This window comes from Euleptes europaea, chromosome 11 (genome assembly GCF_029931775.1).
Source record: "Euleptes europaea isolate rEulEur1 chromosome 11, rEulEur1.hap1, whole genome shotgun sequence".
Classification (NCBI taxonomy): domain Eukaryota; kingdom Metazoa; phylum Chordata; class Lepidosauria; order Squamata; family Sphaerodactylidae; genus Euleptes; species Euleptes europaea.
Window position 1 is genome coordinate 63,962,894 of NC_079322.1, and position 14,333 is coordinate 63,977,226.

The 14,333-nt window shown below is 47.0% G+C and overlaps 1 protein-coding gene across 1 annotated transcript in view; it reads left to right on the forward strand.

The window, feature by feature from the left end:
- Positions 1-993: 993 nt before the first annotated feature.
- The window catches only part of CCNY (cyclin Y), a 107,261-nt gene continuing 93,921 nt past the window's right edge, over positions 994-14,333 (forward strand). Inside the window, exon 1 of the mRNA XM_056857474.1 lies at positions 994-1,183. Coding sequence (XP_056713452.1) covers positions 1,030-1,183 — 154 coding nt within the window. The 5' untranslated portion in view covers positions 994-1,029. The remainder of the gene's footprint in view (positions 1,184-14,333) is intronic.

The window sequence follows — 14,333 nt, forward strand, 5'->3', positions numbered from 1 at the left end:
TATTCAAGGCGGTCGGGAGTTTATTTTGCTGAGAAAAGGAACCCTTTTCCCCCCTTGCAGAAGAGTCGTTAGCTACGGAGCTGCTTGGACCGCCCAAGAAACTGTTAACCCTTTCCCCCCCGGGTCCGCACTGGGTGTGCGCGCGTGCTGTCATCAGGGGCAGCTGCCTGCTTGGGGCTTGGTGGGCTAATTTTTAAGTTGCTAATTTTGTACGGCCCGCGGATGATGTCGTGAACCTCCAAGCGGCCCTTGGCGGAAAAAAAAGGCTCCCCACCCCTGTTCTAAGGGATAAAAGGGAACCCCCAAAGCAGCAGACTGGCCAACGCGCGTCCCTGCAGGAGCTGCTGCTGCTTCTCCTCCCCGGCCGGCAGTTTCCTGGCAGGGCTGCAGAAAGGAGGAGCGCTCGGAGGGGCGCGAGTGCTTGGAGGGGCTCCCCTCGGCCCGCCGGGCTCCCCTCCACCCCGGCCCGGCAGGCCCACCCCCCCCCCGGCTCGCCCCTCCCCGCCTCGCCGTCCCCACCCCCTTGAACCGGAACCGGTTTTTGCAAAAGTGGGTGGGTGGAAAAAAAAAAGAGAGGAGGGGGCCGAGGGAAGCGGCTTTGCGGCCAGCTGCCTCCTCCTCCTCCTCCTCGGCGTGGGCGCCGGCTGGGTCGCTGGAGGAGGAGGGCGAGCCCCCGAGGCGGAGGGCCATGGGGCTGCGGTTGCAGCAGCAGCCGCAGCAGCAAGCGGCGTAGCCCGGCTTTGCAGCGCTGCCCGCCCGGGCGGGATGAGCGAAGCGCGCGGCGGGGCGCCTCGGCTTGCATGAGCCTCGACGGGGGCGGAGCGGCAGGCGGCCGCCGGCGTCGCGTCCCCCCGCGGGGCTGCTCGTCTCCCTCGCCGCCGATGGCTGCGCCTCGCTGCTGCTGCTGCTGCTGACCGCCGCCTCCCCCCCCCTCCTCCTCCTCCTCCTCCTCTTCCCTTCTCCTTTTTCTCTCCCCCCGCCCCCCGGGCCTGGCTACGGCCTCTTGGCTGGACGGCCCCGGCGGCGGCCATGGGGAACACGACCTCCTGCTGCGTGTCGTCCAGCCCCAAGCTGCGGAGGCATGCCCACTCCCGCCTGGAGTCCTACCGCCCCGAGGCGGAGCTGAGCCGGGAGGACACGGGCTGCAACCTGCAGCACATCAGCGACCGGGAGAACATCGACGGTAAGGGAGGGGGGGAGGGGGTGGGGGGGATGCGGGGGGGAGTTCAGTTCAAAGCAATGGGGGGGGTCTTCCCGTTTCCTCCCTCCCCCGTGCTGAAAGCAGAGACGTCTCTTTTCTTCCCCACCCCCCCCTCGGAAGTAATAAGGAAGTAGATAACAACTTGAGCCATTGAATGTTTTTTTTTTTTTTACGGTCTTCAGCGCCAGAGAGCCTGAGCATGTGCAGAGTGTGTGCCCTGGGCGGTTTGAGCTGTTGGTTTTTGTGGACCTCGGTGCCGGTGTTTCTTCTGAGGACAAGGAAACAGTGTTCCTGAGTATGGGCAGAGTGTGCCCTGGGCCGTTTGCGCTCCTTATTTTTGTTGTCCTCGGTGCCAGTGTTTCACCTAAGAACAAGGAAACGGTGCTCCCAAGCATGTGCAGAGTGTGCCCTGGCCCATTTGAGCTGTTGATTTTTGTTGTCATTGTTGTCAGCAGTGTTCCTGACCATGTGCAGAGTGTGCCCTGGGCGGTTTGAGCTGTTGGCTTGTGTTGTCCTCGGTGCCAGTGTTTCATCTGAGGACAAGGAAACCGTGTTCCTGAACATGTGCAGAGTGTGCCCTGGCCCATTTGAGCTGTTGGTTTTTGTCCTAGGTGCCAGTGTTTCACCTAAGAACAAGGAAACGGTGTTCCCAAGCATGTGCAGTGTGTGCCCTGGCCTATTTGAACTGTTGATTTTTGTTGTCATTGGTGTCAGCAGTGTTCCTGACCATGTGCAGAGTGTGCCCTGGGCCCACCCAATGACTTGGGCCATTGCCTATTTATTTTTCCTTTATATGATAGAGATTTGTTGGGGTGTGTGTGTGTGATCAGTGCCCTGTTAACATGAGGCGAATGTATCCTGGACTCTTCTCAGGTTGTAGATTTCCGGGTTCTATTAAAAGGCTGCAAATTGTCCTGCGGGAATTGACTGCATTGGTTCTGCCTCTGGGGATCCAATTGGGTCCTCTCCTTTGCTAGGAAGTACTGACATGGAAAACTTTAGTTTGGAGGCGTATTTGGGTGCCTTAAACGCCCGGCAACCACCCCACAAACATAGTCTGCCTAGTAAACGTCGGGATGTGATGTCACCCCATGGGTCAGGAATGACCCGGTGCTTGCACAGGGGATCTTTACCTTTTTTTAAACGCCTGGCGTTGCGCCCTGTACCATGGCAGAGGCCCTATAAAGGCCTTTGTTTTAAATCAACTCGTCCAAGAAACATGATATTGTACAAAAATCAGGGCCACTATTCTCATGCTGGACAGCTTAGTGGTGGTTTCCTTGTGGTTCCTCACAGCTGGAAACATGGGGGGGGGTTTAATGGTGAGCGGTGCAGGGGAGGAGAGGCCTATTCTTGCGGAGGCAATTGCCCTGCCACGTTCCCCCAATTCGTTTGGGGCCCAGCTCTGGGGTATATTTGATTAGGCCGGCCCTGCTTCATTAACAGAGCAGGGGAAATACTCGGTTTTCTCCTCCCAAGTGCTAAAGGGAGCAAGGGAAGTATTTTTCATAGACAGAGGGCCAAGGGATGGATCCCTTCAGTATCTGGGCAAACGGATAGGAGGACGGAGGACCAATGTTCCTTCTCTCTTCTCCTTTGTAGGGTTATGAGGGGCAGAACCTCCCCGCTAAGAATAGGGACGGAACGGTGCAATCCAAAGAAATGTGTAATTTTTAATTTACATGGGAAAAGGTACTTTGCTGAGGCTTTCTGGCTTTTGACAGCTGGTTGAGTAAAAAGCAGTTGAGGGGAACCTTAACATACTTTGTAACTTGAGCCCTGAAAAACGCATATGCATTTCTCTGTCCTAATGCCATTATGCCTACTCTACTAGGGTGAGATAGGGAAGATGTCAGTTCACAGTGCGCATGAAGAGATGGGGGAAGGAAGATGTCAAGAACTAGAATGTCTTTTCCCTTCTCAGGAATGGGTTCAGTCTTAACTAAGGTAAAAGGTAAAGGTCCCCTGTGCAAGCACCGGGTCATTCCTGACCCATGGGATGATGTCACATCCCGACGTTTTCTAGGCAGACTTTTGTTTATGGGGTGGTTTGCCAGTGCCTTCCCCAGTTATCTTCCCTTTACCCCTAGCAAGTTGGGTACTCATTTGACCGACCTCGGAAGGATGGAAGGCTGAGTCAACCTTGAGCCGGCTACCTGAAACCGACTTCTGTCGGGATCGAACTCCGGTCGTGAGCAGAGCTTGAAGGACTGCAGTACTGCAGCTTTACCACTCTGCGCCACGGGGCTTCTCTCAGTCTTAACTAGACCTATGTAAATAACATTTCCTGGTGGTAGCACTCCTCATGGAAGTGGTGACATCGAAATGGGTTTTATTTTGCTCCGGGCATCTGCCCACGCCATGCTGGTGCCATTCTGTGGTGGGGCGCTCATGGCACATGATGCTGCTCACATTGTGGGAGTTGCACGTGGTAAGAAGTTTTTAATTGCTCTCACCGTTATGCGGGTTGCTATTCTGGGGAAGTCCTTTTGGGAGACGGTTGTGTCAAACTTGTTGAGACTTGCTACTTCCTTATCTGGTGCATCTATAGACCGGCATTCTGCGGTTACATTCAGACCGGTTATGACCATTTAACGTATCACGTGCAACAGGGATGGAAAAGGGGGACAGGAAAGGAGTAGGAAAAACAAAACCTGGGTGCTGACTTTCAGATAACTTGTATTGATGTTCCGAACAGCCAAACTGGACAGTTGCTTCAGGAGGCAGCTCTGGTCAGGCACAGAGTTGGCTGGTTCCAGGTTGGCCAAAGGAGGGGACCTCTCTGTCTCACCTCTCTTTCTCTTACTCTGTGGTGCAGCTAGATGAAATATGATTTCTTTTCACATTGGGGGGGAGGCAGGAGGCCCTACGGTTGCTTCCTTGCCTCAGGAAGCTGGATTCCTTTTTATCGGCAGGCCGATGTGTTCCCAGGCAACAAATATGTCACTCATTATTGTCTTATCTTTTATGGAGCATATTCTAATCTAATTTCTTCTCCTCCCCTGTTGATGGTGTATATGCTCATGCTGTGGCCTGTAACATACAAAGGTGCTACAGTTCTTGGATCTTTTTTGACAGTGTGTGTGTTATGGGTGCATCTAGGTCATGGGTTCTCAACAAGGGGGGGCATTCCCCCCCTGGGGGGAATTTTATGGTTCTGGGGGGGAAATTGGGACCACTATTCAGCAAAGTGTGATGTTCTGTAGATTATGTACAATCTGTAAAATTGTAAATTTGTTTTTAATTTAATCTGCGACTTTCAATAAAGTTTTTGACTGTCTTGGGAAGGTGGGAATTATATTCTGAACAATGGTGAAAAGGGGGAATGGAGCAAAAAAAAATTGAGAACCACTGATCTAGGTAGAGGCACTGTTCAGATATGCTGGGTCCCTCGTTGTGTAAGTTCCTAAGTCCAATGCTAGTTGGGCCTTTGTCTTGAGAATCTATCCATTTTGTTTTGGAAGTAAACTGTGATGTGTCAGAAATTTGAATTGGTCTTGCGGGGTGGGGGTATCGTTCTTTGTTGTTTTGTAGCAGAAGCAGAACCTGGTCCGAAATGAACCTTCCTTAACAAGTTTAGACAGCCTTGGAACCTGGGTGGATTTCTGCTGTGGCAATCTTAACTGATGGGCTTCCCATCAGTTATACAAGGTTTATACAAGGAACCTTGTATAAAGGAGTAAACACTTGTGCTGGAGAGCTATTTGGAAACTGTGGGAGAAATCCTGATGCCTTGTCAAGTCAACAGCATTTCCCTTGCATTACCTAACTGGAATCCAGTCAGTTTTTTTTTTAATGAAGTGTTTGAAGTGTGTGTGTTTTCCTGTATGACTTGACTGGAAATATTGGGTGCATTTTTTCCCCTTCCTAAATGGCATATGCATATCGGCTAGTCTTTAATTCTGGTCAGCTTTACCATGATAACTTACGGTATGCATTAACCTAATCTTGCTTTAATACTTTTTTTGGGAATCATAACAGTAAATGAGGGGGAAACGGCCATAAAGGGATGAATTGTAAGCTAGTGGAAATGGTTTGATTGACAACAGTTGAATGAACTAACTTTGGTTCACTTTCAGAGATTAATTATTGCGTTGTAATATCGGAGTTGTCCAGATAAAATATCTACCCATCTTTCAAACCAGTATGAGCGTTGATTTAAATTGCACAGCATTTATTTAGGACTGCTCAAAGCAAAGTGGGAGTTACAAATTTGTGTGTGTGTCCCCTGTGTGTAAAATCTATGCTTGACTTGGCTTGACCTCTTGCCAAAACCCACAGTGCATTCTGGCTCATGTTGAATTCAATTACAGATGAAGGTGCGGCATGTCTTCTCCGTCCTGCTAGTAAATTTTTCTAGTTTGTTTACATGTGGGATTATTAACACCAGTAGTTAATCAGTGTAAAGGAAAACAACAAAAAGGTATTATGGGAAGATGTATTGTTTTTTTTTTTTGTTCCATTAAAATGGCTCTATAAAATTGGAAGATTTCCTGATATGTCGCATAGTTTTTAAAATCTTGCTTTTAAAAAAACACGAACACGTCTTTTCTGTGTCTGGTAATAGAGAGGCTTAGGGGCTTGATATTTATCAAATAGACTGAAGTGAAATTAATCTTTGTGTCCAGAATTTGAAATGCTTAGTGCTGTGTGTCTCTCATTCTGCAGTTGTAGCTATTGGAGAGGCCTTTTGGTTGAAGACAGAAAGATGATTACAGAATGTAATGAGACAATTCCTCTTCCTTATGCAATTGTTTCAAAGGCTATGATGTCAAAAGGATTTATGTTTCCTGCCACAATTGTTGTACCTCTCTAAGAAAAAAGTAGTATCTCTCAGCCCTCTTGGGTTCAAATTTCATGCACATTACTATAAAGGTTGATTTACTCTGCCTGAAAGGCTGGTCTTTCTCAGTAATCAGTGTTACGGCTTGCCCGCATTCACTGTGTAGTCCAAGAAGTTCAGGTTTACTGCATCTATTTTTTTAATATTTAAGTTACGGTTTTTGTAATTAAGATCTGTTGTGAAAAGTATAGGAAATAGTTGTAGGTTTATGCACACCAGTTTTGCCATTTGCGAAGAGCCAGCTTTCTATGAATTCTATTAGTTGCGGGATTACTAACAGTTTGGAACAGGCTAAAGCATCTTCCAATCTTTAAAGCGCTCCTAGATCATGATCTTCTCAGTTGTAGTGCGGGCAGATGGATATTCTTGATTCTAACCTTAGTGATCTTTCCCAAGTTTTTTCATTGGCGAATAAGAGACCAGAGCCAAATAGAGCAGAGATTTTGGACTACCTTGCGGGAAAAAAACTCTATTAATTGGCCAGACTCTTGATAAGATATATGAAAAACTAGGTTTGATAACTCATTGCTGCCAGAGGGAGCTGAGGATAAATACAGATGTTCAAACAAAGAGAGAGCCATCTTTTGGAAATTGCTTTTCAAATGCAATGAGAGGAGGAGTTATTAAGAGCCCCCCCTCTGATCCAGCTCACCTCTCAGGCCCGCACAACGAGTTTTGTCAAGTAGTGCTAAAAGTCCATCCCTGCCGGGGCCAATATATAAATTGGCTTTGAAAATGGCATGCCAGACAGCACCTAGCTTTTTTGTTGAATACATCAAATATCGATTTAAAAGCAGTTCTAGATTAGGAGTAAGCTTTCTGTGCTACGAGGATGCCATAACTTGTGATGTTGCCTTGATGTCATAAGTTGATCCAGGATGTTGTAGCTGTAGAACGAAGCCAACTGTTTTTTATGTGGAGATGGTGAGTCATAACATAAGAAGTTGAACTCCTATATCTCCCCTCTTCATGCTAACCCAGTAAAGCACTAATGTGGCTCGATCACATCTTTCATGGTCTGTTCCAGATCAGGAAACTGTATCCCATAGAAATGCGCTATGAGTAAAAACCCTTGCAACCCTCCTTTTTATGGCATGTTGATTGTGCGCTAAATTTTCTGTGCATGGTGGATGGATCCAATGGGCTGTTTTTCAGAGTGATTAATTTGCTAGACAGGGTGGTTTATTTTATTTAACCCGTGTGTGGGAACCTTTTGGATCAAGGGCAGAACTGTACAGGAGCTTGCAGGCTAAGCATGTACTTGTGTGAGAGAAGAGTGCATTGTAGTTGTTGTGTGGCTTGCTTGGAGCATGTTTACTAAAAGAAACTCATTCTGTTACATTCTGTTGTATAGGGGAGGGGCGGTGGCTCAGTGGTAGAGCATCTGCTTGGCATGCAGAAGGCCCCAGGTTCAATCTCCGGCATCTCCAGTTGAAAGGACAAGGCAGTAGGTGACGTGAAAGTCCTCAGCCTGAGACCCTGGAGAGGTGCTGCCAGTCAGGTTAGGTACATGTAGGCAAGGTAAGGCCGTAATCCTGAAGAAGTACCTACTGCGAAAACCATGTGAAAATAATAGGTGATTTTGTGTGGTCAAAGCACACCCATGTTGTAGTTTCTACCTGACGAACAGTGTTCTCCACCAATGTTGCGTGCTGTGATTGCATCACTGTGTTTCGGGGTGGATCCGCAATCCTGGCACACTTTTGATTATTATCCTTGATGGACAAGTCACGTTGCCTGTGAGCCTCATAACAGTGGATTGAAAACTTTTAAAGTTTTCACATCTAGCGTGGTGTAGTGGTTAAGAGCGGTGGACTCTGATCTGGAGAACTGGGTTTGATTCCCCGCTCCTCCACATGAGCGGCAGAGGCTAATCTGGCGAACTGGGTTTGTTTCCCCACTCCTACACGTGAAGCCAGCTGGGTGACCTTGGGCAAGTTACAGCTCTGTTAGAGCTCTCTCAGCCCCACCTACCTCACAGGGTGTCTGTTGTGGGAGGAGAAGGGAAGGTGGTTGTAAGCCTGTTTGAGTCCCTTAAGTGGTATAGAAAGTTGGCATATAAAAAAACAACTGTTCTCCTTCTTAAAACTTTGTTGGTTTAAATACTTGTTGTGCCGAAGAGGTACTGCTTTTGGAGACACCTCCCCCCTGCTCAACCCCGCTCTCTGCTTATTGAAAAAGTCACAGGGATCTTTGGTATCAAAGTATTTTTTATTAACTGCATATTGGTTTGTTTTATTAAAAAAGATGCAAAACTACATCTTAAAGTGACCTGAGTGGTCTTTGCGGGCATGTCATGATAAATCCCTTTGTTGCACTTCAGCTTTAAATACACATGCTATTTTAAAAATTGCATTACATGTTTGAAATGTGCTACTGTGTAAAAAAAAAAAAGACTGTAACTTGAAGCAGTGGATTAAGGTGCATTACAGCTTAAATTTCGACCACGGAAAAGCACTGGAAAGCCACTTCATAAAGCAGCATTTTCCCCTTTGGTTGTAATTAAGCTCATGAAGAAGAAGAGTTGGTTTTTATATGCCTACTTTCTCTACCACTTAAGGGAGAATGAAACTGGCTTACAATCACCTTCCCTCCCCACAATAAACACCCTTTGAGGTCGGTGGGGCTGAGAGAGTTAGGAGAGAACTGTGACTTTCCCACGGTCACCCAGCTGGCTTCATTTGTAGGAGTGGGGAACCAAATCCAGTTCACCAGATTAGCCTCCGCCGCTCATGTGGAGGAGTGGGGAATCAAACCCAGTTCTCCAGATCAGACTCCACCGCTCCAAACCACTACTCATGACCACTACACCACGCTGGCTCATGCAACAATTTCTCTGAGACCTGAAGTTAATTTAAACCTTAGCGCCTCCAATTTTCCCATGTGAATGAAAGCTATCAACCCTCTGTCGCTCTTGCCCATCGATGGGCATATATGCCCTCTGCATCTGAGTGAGTAGCAGTGCTTACTCAATTGTGGTGTTACACCTTTGTTCTCATAGATGTAGCTTGCATAAAACAGATGATATATGATGTCATGTGGTTGCATCTGACAGTTACTGGAAAAGACTGGAGGGAACAGGGAAGTTGAAGAGTGAAGGGGGGTGGGGTGGAGGTAGCAAATTAATACCAGAGCAAGGTTCATTTCTTCAATGAAATTTCCTTTTGTGCCTTTACTGATTCAGCAATTTATGGTTCTGGTGTCTTTTAGCAGATTGTTCTTGCGTTCCTGAGACCTCTTCACAGTTTCCATATAATCAGTAACAGAACGTTAGTTGGCCCTTTGCAAAAGTTCTGGAAGAGTTTGCGGTATTCAAATTCAGAGGCTTGTATACATAATTCTCCCTCGCTGCGTTAAAGCTTCCTTGTAAAAAACCTAGTTAAAGGAATATATTGAAGTGTTTCGAAAACGGGGGGTTGGATCCAGCCAGCTTTTTCATGCCGTTTCAGTCAACCTCACCTCATTCCCTTCTCTACTCCCCTCTGAGGAGGGGCTGTGGCTCAGTGGTAGAGCATCTGCTTGGCATGCAGAAGGTCCCAGGATCAAACCCCGGCATCTCCAGTTAAAGGGACTAGGCAAGTAGGTGACGTGAAAGACCTCTGCCTGAGACCCTGGAGAGCCGCTGCCGGTCTGAGTAGACAGTACTGATTTTGATGGACCCAGGGTCTGATTCAGTATAAGGCAGTTTCATATGTTCACGTATTTACTTCAAACCCTGTCCCATAAGGCATTTGTCCAGGGAGATCTTATGACTCACCAAAATAGCCTTTTCGGTGGTCAAAGGGGACTCCCCTCCCTTTCCCCCTATGGGAAAGCTGTATAGATGCAGCCCTGTGGTTTGAAAAACCACTGTCAGGAAGGAAGGTAGCGATTTATTCCAAAACTATTACAACAGTTATCTTGTGTTAAAGAGGCTGGCATTAGATGGATGATGATTGTTATTTGGGGGGGATGGGTATAAAGGTAAGGAAGATAGAGTAGCTTCTCCATCATCTCTTTTCATTCCTGAACTTTTGTAGTTGCAGAGATTACAACGTATTCATTTTGCTCAGTGGAAAGTTTTTGCATTTTGCTCTGGACAAGGTTATTGGCAATGAGAATATAAAGAGAACTAAACTGACAATGGATAGAGATTTCCTTTCCTTTATGCTGGAATAGTGCTTTTCCCCCCTTTTAAGTAAGAATAATGTTTCTTTGGGCGCTTCAGTGATAACCCCCCTCCCTTCTCCATTAATCATTGCTGCAGGCTAATGAAGGCGAACATGCAGTACAGTCTTAAGCAGAGTTATTCCCTTCTAAGCCCATTGACCTCAATGGACTTAGAAAGGTATAACTCTGTTTAGGATTGCATATGGTAGTTCCTGAGGTTCATAGAATCATAGAGTTGGAAAAGACCACCAGGGTCATCTAGTCCAACCCCCTGCACAATGCAGGAAATTCACAACTACCTCCCCCACACACCCCCAGTGACCTCTACTCCATACCCAGAAGATGGCCAAGGTGCCCTCCCTCTCATGATCTGCATAAGGTCACAGAATCAGCATTGCTGACAGATGGCCATCTAGCCTCTGCTTGAAAGCCTCCATGGAAGGAGACCTTACCACCTCCAAAGGAAGCCTGTTACACTGAGGAATCACTTTAACTGTTAGAAAATTCTTCCTAATGTCTAGACGGAAACTCTTTTGATTTAATTTCAACCTGTTGGTTCTGGTCTGACCTCCTGGGGCAACAGAAAACAACTGGGCACCATCCTCTATATGACAGCCTTTCAAGTACTTGAAGATGGTTATCAAATCCCCTCTCAGTCTTCTCCTTTTCAGGCTAAACATACCCAGCTCCTTCAGCCTTTCCTCATAGGACTTGGTCTCCAGACCCCTCACCATCTTTGTTGCCCATCTTTGTAATGGCCTGTCAGCTCTAGTCTTGGAGATGACTTTGGTCGAACAAGATCTGGATTGGATTCACCGTATTGCCCTGTTTGTTTTACTTGAAAATATTTATACCCCACCTTTCTCTACAAAACAAATATTTCTCCCAGAACCTAGATTCTGATTCTATGCTGCTATGTGTTTGTTTGTGGTGTCCTATTTAGTGCTACTTTTTATTCCCTTCTGCTGTTCTCAGGCCCCCTCCCCCCATTAAAAAGTTCACATTCTGTAAGCATTTTTATTAAAACCACTGAAGTAATATACCCAAATTTAGAGGGCTATGCTTATGGTTTTGTTTATTAACACACCATCCCTTCTTTTCCCCATACAAGAGGGGCCCAAGTATGGTTGCCAACCTCCAGGTGCTAACAGTATGATAGCTCAAATTCTGTATCACTATTATACAAAGTGTAAAGTAATCAACACCGTTATATCTTACTTATAAGGCATTATTGTCATGCCCTCATTTTATGTGTAATTTAGTGGCATTCTAAATCATGCCTAGGCATAACTAATGCCCAGAATGATCTATTACATACAAATTAAATCAAGTTCAAAATAAACACACCAACCCTGTAAACAGAGATATCCAAAATTATACACAAATCAAGCAATGATTACTTTAACACAAGAGTGCAAATAAACGCCCTGCATGCAAACCAACACCCAATGGGCTGAAACGTTATAAATGTATCTATGTAAGCAAAGTTCCAACCAGATTGAAGTGTAGAAGCACAATCCTCCGTATTGGAGTTTAACAAAAGCACGTACACTCTATGTAGAGCTCAACAGAGGAGCTTAGTAAGAAGGCAAGAACATGGGGTCGACCCAACGCACGTTTTGATCCTATTTCTTCACCAGCTTGCCGACAGTCTTATTTCCAGAGGACTCGGCATGCAATTTCACAGTGCTTAGTCCTTCTACAGGTGTATAAACACCTTCTCACAGAAATCAGCGAGGTAGCCCTCCCGGTACAGTTGGAAATCTGTACCAGCCGATAGAGATCAGTTCCCCTGGAGTAAATGGCCGCTTTGGCATTGGACTCTATGGCATTGAAGTCCCTCCCCTCCCCAAACCCAACCCTCCTCAGTCTCCACCCCCAAAACCTCCCATCAGTGGTAAAGAGCAACCTGGAAGCCCTAGGCCCAAGGCACAAAAATGCCAATGAGAACAGCTAGAAGCCTTCCATGACTGTACTTTGCTTCATTTATTCTGACCTCCCTCCAAGGAGTTCAAGAGCACTCCCCTCTGATCTGCCGAGGTAGTTGACTGATGGGCAGAAGCTCACCAAGCAAGCTGTTAGTACTGAGCAGGGGGTTTGTTCCTCTTCATACACCCAAATCTTGCCTGGGTATAGAACTGCCTTGGTCTAGATTGTGCATGGATGGAAAAGTGCAAGATCTGTCCCGCATTGGCCGTATGTGAGAAGTTTCACTGTTTTTAGCCTTCCACAGCACGACTCCTCTGGCATTGTTTTCTCTCCATTTGTTCAATACCATGAATACAGGAAGCTTCTTTGTACTGGGAAGACGATTGTGGAACTCCCTGCTCCAGGATGTGGTGATTGCTGCCACCTTGGAAGGCGTTAAGAGGGGAGGGGACATGTTCATGGAGGAGAGGGCTGTCCATAGCTACTAGTTAACATGGATTCTAGTCATGATGCATACCTATTCTCTCCAGGATCAGAGGAGCTTGCCTGTTATTTTAGGTGCTTTGAGACACAGGCAGGATAATGCTGCTGCAGTCATCTTGTTTGTGGGTTTCCTAAAAACACCTGGTTGGCCACAGTGTGAACAGACTGCTGGACTTGATGGGCCTTGGTCTGATCCACCACGGCTTTTCGTATGCTCTGATGGTCTATCTAGTATCAGAGGAGAATGCCTATTATATTAGGTGCTGTGGAACACAGGCAGGATAATGCTGCTAACAGTCATCGTGTTTGTGGGCTTCCTAGAGGCACCTGGTTGGCCACTGTGTGGACAGACTGCTGGACTTGATGGGCCTTGGTCTGATCCTGCAGGGCTTTTCTTATGTTCGTATCCTGGCCGGTACTGTCTGTTCTTACTGGCAGCTGTTCTCCAAGGTCTTTCACAGACTTTACCAACTCAGATCCCTGAGGCTGACCCTCCTATGTGCAAGCCATGTACTCTGCTACCGTGCTGGGTGCCCTTTCCTGGACATTTCCTGGCTTCTTATTAAATCCACTTAAGGCTCTGTGCTTCCCGGCTCTTGGGCAGAGGACAGAACATGCCTGCTGGGCAGCAGCGGTCAGACCCATTCCCATTCATGTCTCAGCGTCTGCCAACTCGGTTAGCAACGCGAAGGAATGTGACACGGTCAATTGGCTGGCAGGCCAGTCTCAGCAGCCGAATTGCTGCCCCAGAGCCATCGTGCCATGCCTGCCAGCTTTCCAGGCCCAGCCGCTCTGTTCATAGTACTGCCTCTTCATTTCTAAATAGATCGCTGCATGCAGGCTCTCTCTGTCGCATATGTTGGGTATATGTGACACCTGCAAGAAATTGCAGAGAACTGGCAGGGTGCCCTTGGAGTAATGGCCATTTCTCCCTTTCCTAGGGACCATGAGGACACCGAGGGCTAGCGATGTCAGCAGAATGATTGCTGATGTCCTGCTCTTGCTTGGTCAAGGCTGGCAAGTCAACCATCCCCCCCCCCCCCACATACCTCTCGTCCTTTTTCAAGTAAATTTTGGGTTGATTTTCACATTAGTCTCATAATGGAAAACAGCTGCCACTAAAATATGAGAGGGATTGCTGCTGATACTGCAGTAACCAGTAATTACTACTAAATTAAACTAGTAATTTAGGGTGTGGCCCTGGCTCAGTGGTAGAGCATCTGCTTGGCATGCAGAAGGTCCCAGGTTGAATCCTCGGCATCTCCAAAGGGACTAGGCAAGTAGGTGATGTTTAAGACCTCCACCTGAGACCCTGGGGAGCAGCTGCCAGTCTGAGTAGACAATACTGATTTTGATGGACCAAGGGTCTGATTCACTATAAGGCAGCTGCATGTGTTCATCTGTGTTCAACTATGTGCCAAGAGTGGCAAACACATCAGGAGATCCTTCCATGTTCCTGGCATGATGGAGCAAGGCAAATACATTGGCTACTGGAAATGGTTCCCTCTTCCAGTTGTGTGCCTGCCTTGCAGTGGGTGAATAATATGAAAATTCGTCCTTGGATATGGTCTGTGTATGTTAGACATTAGATAGAATATTGCTTCCTGCTAGCTATTGCTCTGGGGTTTTTGGGGAGGTCTTTTATTCCTTTCTCAGTCTGTTCTTTTGACTAATAACAAAAGGTTGGCTGGAGTGGGAGGTGTTGCTTAACAAACTGTTGCTTGCGAA